Below are 15,367 nucleotides of genomic sequence, written 5' to 3'. Positions count from 1 at the left end.
ACCGCAAAAAAAAAAAAAAAAAAAGAATGACAGCTGGGTGCTCGCCTGGTGGCGCAGCGGTTAAGAATCCGCCTGCCAATGCAGGGGACACGGGTTCAAGCCCTGATCCGGGAAGATCCCACATGCCGCGGAGCGGCTGGGCCCGTGCGCCACAACTACTGAGCCTGCACTCTGGAGCCCGGGAGACACAACTACTGAAGCCTGCGCGCCTAGAGCCCGGGCTCCACAACAAGAGAAGCCACTGCAATGAGAAGCCCGTGCACCGCAACGAAGAGTAGCCCCTGCTCGCGGCAACTAGAGCAAGCCAGCACGCAGCAACGAGGACGCAACACAGCCAAAAATTAATTAATTAATTAATTAAATTTTTTTAAAAAAAGAATGACAGCTGGTCATCTGTCCTCTTTTCCGTCCCTACTTCGAGTAACAGAGGAAACGTATAAAAATGTAGGGTATGACGAGCCATGATGCCAGGAAAAACGAAAACAATCATGCCGTGTCGAAGTTAATAAAACGGATCCGGGCAGGCACATCCTCTGACCCACGTTCAGGTTCCCGAGGCCTCGGGCCAGAGACACGTTTGCCCTCACTCACTGGTGTGGGGATGGGACTCCGTTCGACGGGAATATTCCAACAAGCTGAGTGTGGAAGTGTGTGAGAGGGACGCCCTGCTGGCCTGGCGAGGCACGCCTTCTCTCCTACACGGGAGGCTCAGCCACAAACAAGCTTGAAAAGCAACTCCAGCAAAATGAGCATTCAGTCCACTGCTCACAAGCCGGCTTTACCCAAAACCAAAAATCTTGGTTGCCCTGTCTCTACACATCACAGGCACCCAGAGGACATCATGTGACTCACACCGAAACTCGCATATTTTACTCAATATGACCTTTCCTTTCCCGCCTCACCGCCGCATTTCTATCCCACGTGCTGTCTTTTTACCGCTCCTCCTGGACCCTTTAACTCATTTATGTTATTAAGCTCAGACTAGACACCCTTAAGAGTTAACAGCTAAAACCTAAGGAATACTTAATATGGGTGCTGTCAACTGTATCCACAAATAAAACTCAAAAATTAACAGACAGTCATTAAAGTGAGTGACTTCATTTTGAAAAAGAACAGATGCTTGTATACGTATAATTGAATCACTTTTGCTGTACACCTGGAAACTAACACAACATTGTTAATCAACTATACTCCAATATAAAATAAAAATTTAAAAATAAAAAAATAAGTGAGTGACTTCAAAAGCAATGAAAATGTACAGATTGGGCCATTGTCACCTAAGTGACCAGCCTGTGTGTGAGCACCCTGGCTGATCCTCTCAACTCGTGTTCTGGAAATTTCCACGCACAGCTACAAGGCGGCAGGCCCCAGGTCACATAACACAACAACCCCAAAAGGCCTGGAGGCTGCTCTAAACCAGAGGTTCTCCACCCTGGCGGCACAGAGAACACCCAAGGAGCTTCGTAGCAATCTAAGTATCCACCCCGGCCTGGATATCTGATACCCATGGCTCGTGGGGAGCCTGGGCATCTGGTTCTTAAAACCCTGCAGCCAGGGTTGAGAGCTACTGCTCTGGAACCATCTGGGGTTCTGGCCAAAATGCAGATTCTGAGAGAGTCTGGGATGGGATCCATGATTCTCTATTTCTAACAAGCTTCCAAGCAAAGCCAGTGCTGCTGGTCCACAGACCACACCTGAGCAGCAAGGGGCTCGGACATCTAGCCAGGCACACCGAAGCCTCCTTGACCCCACCGACTCCATCTTCCTGAAGGCGCACTTCTTCCTTATGCGCATGAGCCACTCAAGGAAACCCAGGTCAGAAAACAACCTGTCTTCTCTGATGGGCACTGTTTACTCTTTCTTCTGGAACAGCACAGACTCTCCAGCCAGAGGGGTCACATCAGACGTACAATTTTTTCCACTTTCTTAATCCATTTTAGCCCAAGCGTCCTCACCCGTAAACTCGGAGTTGCATCACTACCACTCCAAGGGATTAAGGAATACACTGGAAGCACGAGCCCAGCACTTAGGGCCTGAGGCACAAAATGTCCCAAAGCGCTAACCATGACTCTTGATAATAAGGGTATCTATCACTGCTTCTATTTCCCGATACCATTGTGTCCTGGTTCCCCTCCTGCCTGTCGCAAACTCCTCAGTGAGTTAGGACTGAGAAGACGTGAGGGAGATCACTGTTAAAGGTACTTTCTCAGCAGCTCTCCAACCTGATAGGCAGATGAATAATGCCCTTGATACAGCACCTCCTGTGCAAGAGCGTTCGATCATCCATCCTGACCTAAAAAGCTTATTGACACCAAAAGCAAAGACTGACCTGAAAATACTACTCCCCTGAATCTATAGAGGAAGCAGCCCCCCTCCTCGTAGGTGGAGAAACAGCCCAGGACCAAAAGCTCCTCTGCTTTAGATTAAAATCCCACGCCAACCAACTATCAAAGCACATCTGTCTAAAACTCTCCCAGGTAAAAAGAGTACAACTTAAATGTTCTCAGCAAGCATAAAGAAAGAGATACGCGAGGTGATGGATGTGTTAGTGAACTCGATGCGGGGAAAGTCTGCACAATGTATACATGTATCAAATCATGGTGTACGCTTTAAATATGCTACAATTTTATTTGTCAATTATACTTCAGTAAAGCTGGGGTGGGGGGGAACTCTCCCAGAGTTACTTCTCTACAGTTTTGTTAAAAAATGCTGGGGTATTCTGTAAAGGTGTTGAAAGCACCATTCATCACTTTCATTACAAAGCACAAAAACACAGGAAATTGTGAATGGAAAAGATAGGTATAAATTCCAATCTCCCAAGCTGCCGTATCTCTTTTTCATGTCCTGTATATGAAACAAAAGCTTTGGATTTCAAATGCACTCACATGACACGGTGTTTACAAACAAATACGGGAAGGGATCAAAGTCAAAATATGCATGTTGCACAACTAGATAAGCTTTATTGTTTTAATCACTGCCTAGCAGCTTCCCTAAGAACAGATGCAGAGAGGGAGGAGGCATTCCTTTAATTAATAGGAGGTTTAAAGTCCTCAAAGAGAGGAAGAGGACTCTGTATTGTGTTGGGGAAGAGGCGTGTGAGAAGAGGTGGTTCCCTTGAGCACAAAGCCAGCTGAGTCGTGGTGACTTGGCAAGACTGACAGAGCAGTAAGGCCACACCCAGAGCAAGCCTCCCGATACCACTCCCGGGTTCAGGATGATAAAAACAGGTCAATTCTTCTGGGGTGAAGTCTTCAGGTGACTGGCCTTGGGTGCCTTTAGCTGAACTAAGGTATTACAAGTCGCATCAATCTGCCAACCCTTACAATTACCTACCCAAGCAAAAGATGCTCTGTGTTCACTGACTGCTGATGTAGCTGCCCAGAATCACCATCTTAAAGATCCAGAGGAGGGCTTCCCGGGTGGCGCAGTGGTTGAGAATCTGCCTGCCAATGCAGAGGACACGGGTTCGAGCCCCGGTCTAGGAAGACCCCACATGCCGCGCAGCAACTAGGCCCGTGAGCCACAACTACTGAGCCTGCGTGTCTGGAGCCCGTGCTCCGCAACGACAGAGGCCACGATAGTGAGAGGCCCGCGCACCGCGATGAAGAGTGGCCCCCGCTTGCCACAGCTAGAGAAAGCCCTTGCACAGAAACGAAGACCCAACACAGCCAAAAATAAAATAAAAGAAAGAAAGAAAAGAAATGCATTTCCATTTTTAAAAAAATTAAAAGATCCAGAGGAGTAAAGAAGTGTTATCCATTTATCTTTGTTTTCCAAAGAAGTGGGCACATGAATTATAGAGGCCTATATAATAAAGGATTAGAGGGGTCAAAAAATGTCGATTTTCAAGTGGTGGTGGTGTGAGGAACTGGGAGATTGGGATTGACATATATACACTAATATGTATAAAATGGGTAACTAATAAGAACCTGCTGTATAAAAAAATAAAATAAAATTCAAAAATTCTAAAAAAGAAATGTCGACTTTCCCATTTTATTTTATAACTCAGATTACCTCTTTGAGCTCCAGGGTATTCTCAGAGCTACTACTAGTAATTAAAAGCTAAAGGTCTTTAAAACATCTGTACATTTGATAAATATCAACAGTATTTACAATTTCTAGTTTTACTCTTTCCAAGTTTCAAAACATTTTTAATGGAAAAATGTGTAACCAATGCCTTTTAAAATATTGTAAATACAGCAAAGAAATTTTCCATAATCTCCATTCATCTAGCAGTATGGCAGCCACAGTTATTTTAGAAAATAACAAGGGCTAGTAGTAGAAAAAGAACACAGTTAAGATAGACAAACACACTTCCTGATCTGTAAAAGAATCAGCTTTAACTACTGGGTTATCAGAACATTCTTTTTCCCTATTTCCAATTGATTTATTAATAAATACTAAAACTGGAATTTCTATAGTACTTTTAAGGAGAAAGTAGTAACTCTTTAACAAACCATCTTGAAAAAGTGACAACTGGTATCATACATCAAATAAAAATCAAGTTGACTTTATGAATTAGCCATTAAAAGTGTGCCTAATCTATGTGTAAAACTTGAGACAAAGAAAAAGATCTAAAGTTGACTAAGAGTCTATATAATATGGCAAGGGGGCTATCTACATTAAACCCCTTGATCTTCATTACTGCCAACAAAAGAAAACATTCCCAAATTACAGATGAGAAAACTAAGGCTCACAGAGCTGGTGGGACTTGCCAAAGTTCAAAACTACTGTGGCCAAAACCAGAAACTAGAAAAGCTCTTCCACTCTGGACACCTTCGGAGCATCTAAATCAATGTCACTGGGATTTTATTTCCCAAACTGCAGAAGAAAGTTTAAAAAGAGACTTTTTTAAGGGAGAACTTTTTTTACCAAACATTCAATTTCCCACATCTAGAGCAATTCTAAGGAGGATGAGAAGAAACAATTTAGAAGCATTTACTCAAGTGAGCCTTACTCACTGGCGACCGTTCTTAGCAAAAACCAAAGAACAGTACAGTTCACATTTACTCCGTTTCACTTCCTACAATGCTTTTTTACATTCTCTCTTCATGCCCTCACAACAATCCCATGAAGGACGTGGTATTAGAAGCCAAGGATCCTGGGCTTACAGAAGTTGCCGTTCTTGCTCTCAGACACACGAGCGATGCAATCTGCTCTTCGGAATCCTGGCCCAGAGTGTGTGTCACACTGGTGTGCCTGCCTCCTAGGAGGAAAAAAACACCCACCGCCAAACTTTCCACTTCCAGCTAACTGTGTTTGTGCAAACATCTGTGTTTTTAACAAGTGGGTCAAACTGACTCCACCATAAAAGGTTCAGGGTTTCATCAGCTTTCCAGGTTTCCTTGAAAAAAATATCCCTGATAGTATGGGCCTTCATAATTGAAAATATGACTCATTTCATATTCCTCAGGCAGTACAAATGCTGAAATGCCACCGTCTTCCAGATGCAGTTGTCTAAAGAGTTATCAATCCAAAGGAGGCACTTTCACTTAGAGATCCTCCTGATTTGTCTGAAAGGTTTTTTCCAGATCTCTAACAAAGTGGTAAAGATTCCAAACCCTACACTCAACTTTCATGGATTTGTGATTAGTCATATCCTGGGTGGTGGTACACCAGGAACCAGTATCCCGCACATCCCACCTCCTTCTGCAGGTGCTGCTGGCTGGGACGAGAGAATCTCAGGTTAGAGTGTAACCCGGCTGGGCAGGAACCTGGCTAACTATTATCCACATACGACTCTGCACACTGGATTTCAGAATTACAAATGATACACCTTAAATGCCTTTGTGTGGTCACTAGGAAATGGCTTTTTAATTCTGGATTCAATATGAGATTTAGAAAAAAATTAAAACACGAACATGAGACTTCCCTGGTGGCGCAGTGGTTGAGAGCCCGCCTGCTGATGCGGGGGACGCGGGTTCGTGCCCCGGTCCGGGAGGATCCCACATGCCGCGGAGCGGCTGGGCCCGGGAGCCGTGGCCGCTGAGCCTGCGTGTCTGGAGCCTGTGCTCCGCAACGGCAGAGGCCACGGCAGTGAGAGGCCCGCGTACCGCCAAAAAAAAAAAAAAAAACCCACGAACATGAAAAAACTTTCCCAGTTTTTACTGCATACTTAAAAGAACTAGAACAAAAAAACCCATTCTCATATCAACCACTTACACAAAAATGGCACTCTCTTTTTTGTGTTTTTCACCTGCTAATACCACATATTTTCAGTATTCAGCAATTTTAGGTTTTTGATATACAGTGACTTGTTTTCTGAAATAAACAATGAGAAGGAAACATTGATTTTTATTGTAGAATATCTCAAAGAGGCCTTTTCAGAAACAGAAACCCTATCATACAGGGATGTAATACAATAACAAGAAAAACTACACACCAGAAAAAAATAAACCTGGGTTCCAAAAAATTAATTCTTACTGTTTCTGTATATTAAAGAACATTAAAAGTGGGAATAATATTGACCTGTCATCTCTAAAACCACTTAAATTTATACCACCATAGAAATACCAAGTTCATGAATATATATGTGCGTGTATACGTACACATATACCAACCATTTAGAACCATGCAGAAGCATACATTTAGTTTCGCGTCACAAAATGAATAGTCTTATTAAGTTACTTCTGATCATGTAATTTTATTTTAAAAGATACTTATCTTGGGACAGTAAGGAATTCTGAGGGACAGTCCAGGTGAAATACATACTAACTTCCAAACAGTATATGTTTGACCTGGGGGCCGAGCCCATCATTTCAAAGTAAGGGAAGCAAAACATTCTCACAGGGCGGGTGGACAGAGTAGAGATCTACCCTGTCTGCGCCTCTGAAAAGCCACTGCACACCCCTCAGGCCTCATGGTCCCACACGCAGACAACCGACCACGCAGACTCGGGGTGGCTGTCACCGGGAAACACATCAGGAGCCCAGCCCAGAACTTCTGAAGACGAGAAGATGAGGACGGGAAAACTGGCGCTCACTGAGCTTGTGAGATTTGCCAAAGCTCAAAACTACTGTCCAAAACCAAAAACTGGAGAAGCTCTTCCACAATGGACATCTTAGAGCACCCGAATCAACTGCCAGGGCAGCTGGTGAGCTGGGGAGGAAGGACTCTCTGGCTGAGGGAGAACAAGGCAGAACAGGTGAACGGTTAGTTGGTGAAGTCTTTAAAGGGGGGACCAGGGGACTCAGACCCTCAGTAGTCCGGGGCTTAGCAGACAGCACCAGGATAGAGTAGGCAGGCTCGAGAAAGCAGGTTCACACATTGTATGGAAAACTCCTAAAAATAGCCAGTCTTCATTTGAGGTTTTTGAGTATCTCTGACACAGAAAAACACAGAAAAGTCCCATGTTTTATGGGACTCTCAGAACTATAATATACATAAAAATGGATCTTTGTTCATAGTGGCTTATATAGTCTATTTTTTTAACATCTTTACAGAGACATAATAGTATTCCATAAAATTCACCCATTTAAAGTGCACAATTCAATGATGTTTAGTATATTCACAGAGGCATACAACCATTACCACTATCTAAATTTAGAACATTTTCATCACCCCAAAGACCAACCCCATCACCATAAAGAGTCACTCACCATTACCCTCAACCCCCAAGCCCTGGCTACCACTACTCTACTTTCTACATCTATAGATTTGCCTACTTTGGTCATTTCGTATATATGGACTCATACAATATGTGGGTCTTTATGACTGGCTTCTTTCACATAGAATAATGTTTGCAAGGTGCATCTATAGCGAGGCATGTATCCTAACTTCATTTTTATGGCTTAATAATATTCTAATGTATGGATATACCACATTTTGTTCAGTTGAACACTTGGCTTGTTCTGTTTTTTGGCTGTTATGAATAATGTTGCCATGAACATTCATGTACACGTTTTTTGTGTAGACATGTGTTTTCATTTCTCGTGTGTGTATGTGTGTATGAGCTATTTCTGAGAGAAAAAAATTAAATAATTCACATTTCAAGTCACTTAGAATGAAGCTGGAGGGGCTTCCCTGGTGGCGCAGTGGTTGAGAGTCCGCCTGCCGATGCAGGGGACACGGGTTCGTGCCCCGGTCTGGGAGGATCCCACATGCTGCGGAGCGGCTGGGCCCGTGAGCCATGGCCACTGAGCCTGTGCATCCGGAGCCTGCACTCCGCAAAGGGAGAGGCCACAACAGTGAGAGGCCCGTGTACCACAAAAAAAAAAAAAGAAAAAAAAAAAAAAAAGAATGAAGCTGGAAATTTTATTTCTGAGTTCCAATATAAGTTGATGGAGGAAAAAAGAATAAACAAAAGTAATATTTAACGACAAGAACCACATAAAGATGGCAGGTCAGACACAGGAAGAAACAGAGCCATGAAGGAAAGGCATTTTTACATAATCCTTCCAAATGGAAAAAAAATTTCAACAGGATAAAATAATGACTAAAAGACAAAGAATAATCACCTTTCTACTATGTTCACAGAACTCTGCATTTCTTTTCATAAAGATCTGTCTATTTTCCATGTAAAACAGAAAAAATACCAAAATTCGGTAAAATGTATAAATTTCCTGAGCCCCTGCTCTACTGCCACTGACCTTGGCGGCAGGTAGGACCTGTCCGTGAGTGGCCGAGCGGGAGGAAAGCCCCCTGTGTGGGCCTAGCCACCCACCTCCACCCCGTGGAAAAGCACCTCCACTTGTGGAAAGCACCTTCCTGGACCAATTGTACATATTTCTTTCCATCTTTGAAAAAATGCAGAAGGCTCTGTTCATCTTTCAAGTGTTTGCCATCAGCCGCCTGCATCCAGCTCTACAGGGAGGTACAAGCCTCAAAGGACAGGTGGAGATTCTGTGCATGAAGATGGGGCTTTGAACCTTACCTCCGCACCCAATTCACCGGCGTTCAGGGCGTTCACCGTGAGCCAAGAAGCACCTCCCATCGCCAGACTCTCCCTGTGAATCTCAGATCCTGAACATTTCTGTTTACTCCTGGAACTTACCCATGGATCCCAACTGACAGCTGTAGAAGCGCCAGACCCAGCATAGGTGTGTTTTGGGGCCAGATTCCCGCACTGCCCTGGCCACCTGCCTTGAACCAGGCCCAATGCCAACCCCAGGACCGTCGCCCTGCGCAGTCTGAAAAAGGGACCAAACTCCCTGAAAAGAGCCGACACAAAAGAATAACTTTCAGATACTCCAAAATCACACTAAATCCGAGTTTCAATTACAATCTCTTTGTGCTAATATGCCAAACATACCAAACCTTCAAGTCCTTAAAATTACAGTCTCTGAAGCAAAAGTGCGCTCTTTGTGTGAGAATACGTGCCGAGTATTTGTTCTCAACTTCGTATCTACTCAGCTTGTAAGATGACTATGGGGCAGATACTAGCCATACAGGTAAGACCGAGGCAGGGCCGTCACCTTCAAGCACCTCACCTGGAGGAGAAGGGGCGCAGTTCTGGTCCGAAACAAACACACCGAAGCACCCACAGCAAAGCACGTCCCTCCAGATCAGTGCGGGAAGCTCCTAAGACAAATGCCCAGCGGGGAGAACCTCAGGACGCCTTGGGGTGCAGGGCCAGGCTGAACTGAGCCGGGGCTCCAGAGATGAGTAGACAGGAGGCGAGCAAATGGTCCAGGTGGGAGAAACAGAGAATGCCAGAGCAAAGGCAGGAAAGTGCAAGCAAGGCCAAGTGGGTAGGGGTGGGGTAGGGGGTCTGAGGAGGGAAAGGCTGGAGGCAAGAGGGGTCCTGCAAGGGACAGGCCCTGCTGAGGCGGCAGACCTTGGCCTCCGGGGAGAGCAGGTGTCGAGGCCCTTAAGCAGAAGAGTACATGGAGAGTTGCATTTTAGAAAGATCAGCCTTTCAGACATGTTTGTTTATTTTTTCCTTTCTGAAAGGGAAGATGGGAAGATGTTAATGAAATAATAAAATTTATTTCGTTTCACTATTCAAAAATATGGTCATTCAAATTCTGCAACAATCTATTTTCCTAAAAGTTTCAATAAGCTCGTGAATGTGTAACAACATGCAGCCATCCATCTGTTCACGAGAAATCTCACACCAACCACAAGATTTGTCATGAAAACCAAGATTTACACGATTTCAGTCATCAACAGTCCTCCTCCCGCCCCCCAAAAAAAGAAAAGCACATTTTCAAAAGTTACTGCCCATAAATTTGTTATTTTTTTTAACAACAACAAATTGCTATTCAATAACTCTCACATAACTCTTCCATGCTCAAGGGACAGAAGCAGTGGCCCCAAAACCACAGGCCCAGAAAGCAACCTAGGGTAAAGCCAATATCCACTACTCTCACGTTCCCTGCCTCGTACACACGTACACACACACACACACACACACACACACACACACACACACACAAATTTGCTCTTCTGACTGTGGCGCTGCTTAGGCAAACATTACCATTTCTACCTATTCTTTAATTAAATTACACACTCTCTTCTTAAGCAAAGAGGAGAAACCCGAACAGGAAGAGCAGACTGCTTGCGAAAGCCTCACAGGCAGTAAAACCATCCGCCCAGTAAAACCCATCAGGGGTCCAGAGGCAGTGCTGAGGAGCTTCCCATTCATCAGGACTCACGTGAACCCTGCAAGGGAGGACCCCGTTTTAGAGGGGAGGAAATGAGGCTCTGTGGGGTTGGCGTGCCCAAGGTTCACCGGTGAAAACAGCTGCGTCTCCAAACCCAATCCAAAGCTCCCCCTTCCAGAAGAGGGCTATGCGTGGCAGGGGCGGTGGCAGTGAGCTGAGAGGCTCCAGCCACCCCCCCCCACCCTCACTTCTGCCTTTAGCCCCGTCTTCCCTCCACTACTCAGCAATCGGCGGTGTCTCCGTGGATGAACGCAATCCTGGTGGCCCTCCTCCCAGAGGGGCGCTTGTCCTGCCCAAACACCCCAGTCCCTCCCCGGACCATCAGACAGTAGGAAGTGACAGTGTCTTGCCCCAGCGTTCCCAGTCCTCCTCAGCTTGGTCCTGCCCCACCCCCTGACGGGAAGGCAGCACAGGAGCCAAACTAGCCCTGACGCTCACCGGCAACGCCTCTCTCCCACCTCTCAGAATGGCAGCAACTCTCCAGATTCACACGCCTGGACCCTACCGCAGCCCTACAGACTGGGACACCTGGGCCAGGCAGGTGCTTTTGGAGGTCACCCCACTAACCAGTTAGGAAGCACTGTCCTAAATCCAGGCCAGCCTTCCCACTTACTAAGCCCAAGGCAAACCCCCCAGGCCACAATGACCACTCCCATCTCTGAAATCCAGAAGCAACTACTGTCTGTATGTACCACCCTGTTGCTAATTAATGCTATTGCCTACTGTTATTTATTGTTTAACATATTCACCTGTCTCCCAGATTACATTCTTCTGCAGTGCAAGAATTTAGCCTTACATTTCTTCATAGAGCGTGACATTTTGCATACAGTGGCCCTTCAACAAATTAACAATTAAAAAAAAAAAAAAAAAAAAAAGCATGGAGATTTTCTTATCTTTCTCCTAACCAGAGCTGGGACTCACAACAGGAAAATCGGGCAATCTCAGAGCCAGCCCCAATCCACTCAGAATCAAGAAGGAGCCCGCAAAGCCCTGACAAGCCAAGTCACCACACTAGAGTCCCGGCAGTTGGTGCTCTGCACCCTGTGTCCATTGGGGATCGTGGATGAGTCAGGCCACAGGTAGAAGAAGGGTCACATACACAGAAAGTCCGTGTGACATGGTCCTCAGTGTCTAGCAGAGCACCCTCCTTAGAGACGGTGTGGATGAGGATGGGTGGATGGAGAAGAACAGCCAAAGCATTTTCACCCATCAGTGATCATAAACAGAAAACTATTTTTTCACTGGAGAAAAAAATAAAAATGCTATGAATAAGTGTAAGCCTTCAAATATCTGCTTATTGAGGACATTTCTAATATTAAGTCATGCCACTCCACTGCCCAGAAAAACTGATTTGCTTAACCTGAAAACAGCTCAAGTATAATGCCAAAAAATTAACCCCATCACACCACGAAACGCTCTCTGCAGAGAAAGTCTTAGTGGCTTGGGATCTTTCTTTCTCTTTCCTTTTTCTTTTTTTTTTTTTCCAGCGTATCTGGTTTTTATACAAAGCCATAAACATGATCTTCCCCCATTTTTCCCCACCAGATGGGAGTTCATCATGGCACATGTCACCTAGCAACCAAACACCACTCTACAGCTACCCAGTTACCCAATTCTTCATACAAAATTTATCTTGTTCTATTCAACAGTAAGGGGTAAGGAAGAGATAAGAGAATAAAAGTTAAAACAAGTGTTAATAAGTGTTTGCTTCATAATCATTTTAAACCGGGTGGGAGAAATGGGAAGAGTGACTAAAGTTTAATCTTAGCCAATTACCTAATCATTTAAGAGGAAAAAATACAACTGTACCTGTAATAAACTCCAGCTCTTGCCACAGTTGAGAGTCAACAGTCTTGTGATCCAATGACTAAACTTTGTGGACCACAAAGCCCATTTTAAAACTTACCTGCTGAACTGTGAGTTGCACTTAAAGAGAACGTAAATAATTTTGGAAACCCCTGAATCATCTCTGAGTCATTGATCTCCAACTCCCACAATACCATCACTCTCTGAGAATCACCCTTCCTTCCTTCCTTCTCCACTAGAAAAAGTAATCAATCTCATGCCTACCCTTCACAACTCAGGTGTTGTGCTCCTCTTGGGGTGCCTTCCCAGGCACCCTGCAAAACCCTGCGCTTCCTTTCCTGCTCCCCAGTCACTGTGGAACCACCACCACTGATACCTAAAAACAAAGTCCAGATCCTCAGCAATACCTCTCAACTCCATCTACCCGACACCCCAGAGGCCTCTCTTCTCCCCACTTCAACACGACTCGCCAGTCCAAAGGCTGGCCGCCCTCACTTGGAGGACTGTGGAGCCCCTTTGCTAGACTCTCACGGTCCAACTTCCACAAGCAGCCAGGGGGTCCCGCAGGTGTCCAGCACCTAGAACAATGCCTTGGACATGGCAAACGCTTAAGAATTTCTGTGGAACATACAAATGACTCAAACAACTACATGTGTATCTCCCAAACAAGCTGTTCGACCAACGTGCCTCGTGTGCATAATGAAATAAGACTAATTTTAAGCATGTAAATGTTTAAGCATGTAAATGATTAATTTGAAGCATGTAAATTTTAAATTAAGCATGTAAGCAAAGAAATGTTGATCACCCCTCCCTACTCAGGAACGTGGACACAATGCAGAGTATATATATATATTACTGTATTTCTCTTTCCTTGCATGACTTATTTAGTTGGTTTCCTGAGTACATATGCAACCTGACTTATTGATAGAGAACATTTAGATCACAAACTGTCATTCATAAACAGAGCTTTAAAATGCTAAACATGGGTTTAGAGGGGGTTTCCCCTTGACAGTGCTTCAAGATAAACAGGTGCCCAATTTCCACTAATTTTATTTGATTTTCAGTGAGTTCAACCAACTGTAAAGAACATTTTAGAGCCGTTAAGTAAAGTCAACATCTTCCATCATTGTGTCAGGTTCTTAAACGTTCCCAATATTATCTTTAAAAATCGAAATTTATGCTATTTTTCTCTACACTAAAAACAACAGTGTAAAAAGTATTTTTCCCCTCTTAATTTCTGAGACTTTGGAGAGTACCACCCCAGCACCCTGTCTACACTCAATCAGGTTTGCCAAAGCCACCGTCCCTCTCACTTGCGACACCCCCCAAACCCACAGGACGCAAACCACTCCAAGATCGGGGACAAAATGGAAATTTTGAAAGTGAACACACTTTCCACCAAACGTTACTCTGCCGCAAAGGAAATATCCTCAGGTGCTGGGGAGAAACTTGGGACGCGTGGGCTGTTGTCAAACAGACACAGACGATAAAACAATTTAACAAGATGCCTTTTCACTTCTGACACATTGTACAGGAATGCAGTGAAGTGGAGACAATGTTATCACTCCACGGGGAAAAAGGGAAAGCTACTCAACTCCAGGCCCGGGCCGCGCGCGGCCCGGGCTCCACATGGAGCTCGTGGCAGACAGGTCAACGGCGACGTGCCTGCAAGAAAACTCGATATTCGGTGACCGATTTCGGGGCTGTGCTCCTTCAAGGAGCCGTGCTCCGGCGCCCCTCGGTCACCGAGGTGCTGGGCTCCAGCGACGATAGCGAGCCAGTGGGAGCGGGTCGGTCTCCGCGCCGCGGCCCCATCCGCCCGGGACCCCCGCCGGGCACGCACGAGGGGCTCCCACTGCCCGGCGGGGGCCCAGAGGCACAGCGAGCCAGCCACTCTCGCAGCGCGCGGAGCGAACTCCGCTCCACCAGGAAAGTTCCCTCGCCCGGCCTCCGCCCGCGGGCCTGGGCGGGGAGCCGGGGCCGCAGCCCGCGGCCGGGAACAGGCGTCCGGCCCGGCTCCGCGCGCCCCGGCGCGGCTCGGGCTCGGCTCCCGGGAGGCTCGGGGCGCCGGCGGCCGGGACCCGAGGGAGAGGCAGGGGCCGGAGCCCCACGCCCGGGCGCGCGGAAGTTTGCGGCCCGCAGCCCGAGCGGGGGGCGCAGGCCGGGTCGGCCGCCGCGCGCTCCCTTTCCCCGCCTCCGCCTCCTCCTCCCCTTCCAGGAAGCGCCATATTGATCCCGGCGCCTTCCCTCCTCCCGCTCCTCCTCCCCTCCTCCGCCCCCTGGGCCGCCCGCCCCCGCCTGCGCCCCCGGCCCCTCACCTTGGCGATGGCCTTCCGGTAGCGGGTCACCGCTTGCTGGATGAGGCTGAAAACTTTCATGTGGCCGTCCCCGCACGGCACGACCACCCGGGTCCTCCCGAAGCACACGGTCACTTTCATGCCGCCGCCGCCGCCGCCGCGGGCCGGCCCGCGCCCCTCGGTGACCGCGGCCAGAGAGGCCGGAGCGCCCCGGGCCGGGGCAGCTGTACGCGGGGCGCGGGGCGCGGGGCGCGGCGCGGGCGCGAGGCTAGGGGCCGAGGCCGGGGACCAGCTCGGCTCGCATGCCCGGCCCGCCGCTCTCGCCTCGCCTCGCCTCGCCTGGCCCGGGGCTCGCCCGCCTGTGCCCGCGCGGCGCCGCAGCCTCCGGCCACCTGTTCGGCGTGTCGTCGCGCTCGGCGGCGGGGCAGTGTGGCGCTGGCGCGGTGCTCGCTCCGGGCCGCGGGGGAGGGGACGGCGGCGAGGGGAGGGACGGGGAGGAGGCGTGGGGAGGGGAGAGGAGGGGAGGGACGCAGAGGGGAGGGGAGGGGACGGGAGGGGAGGGGAGGGGAGGAGAGCAGAGGAGGGGAGGGGAGGGGAGAAAGGAGGGGAGGGGAGGGGACGAGAGGGGAGGGGAGGGGAGGCGAGCAGAGGGGAGGGGAA

General features: G+C 47.6%; 1 protein-coding gene across 49 annotated transcripts in view; it reads right to left on the bottom strand.

Annotated features, from left to right (window-relative positions):
• The window catches only part of PARD3 (par-3 family cell polarity regulator), a 704,173-nt gene extending 689,259 nt beyond the window's left edge, over positions 1–14,914 (bottom strand). For all 49 annotated transcript variants that reach the window (XM_067030330.1, XM_067030326.1, XM_067030325.1 and 46 more), the window contains exon 1: positions 14,729–14,914. In XM_067030330.1, coding sequence (XP_066886431.1) covers positions 14,729–14,848 — 120 coding nt within the window. In that variant the 5' untranslated portion in view covers positions 14,849–14,914. The remainder of the gene's footprint in view (positions 1–14,728) is intronic.
• Positions 14,915–15,367: the final 453 nt, after the last annotated feature.

The sequence above is a fragment of the Kogia breviceps genome, chromosome 3 (assembly GCF_026419965.1).
Source record: "Kogia breviceps isolate mKogBre1 chromosome 3, mKogBre1 haplotype 1, whole genome shotgun sequence".
Taxonomy (NCBI): domain Eukaryota; kingdom Metazoa; phylum Chordata; class Mammalia; order Artiodactyla; family Physeteridae; genus Kogia; species Kogia breviceps.
The sequence above is the reverse complement of the archived record's forward strand: the minus strand, read 5'-3'. Positions and strand labels throughout refer to the sequence as shown.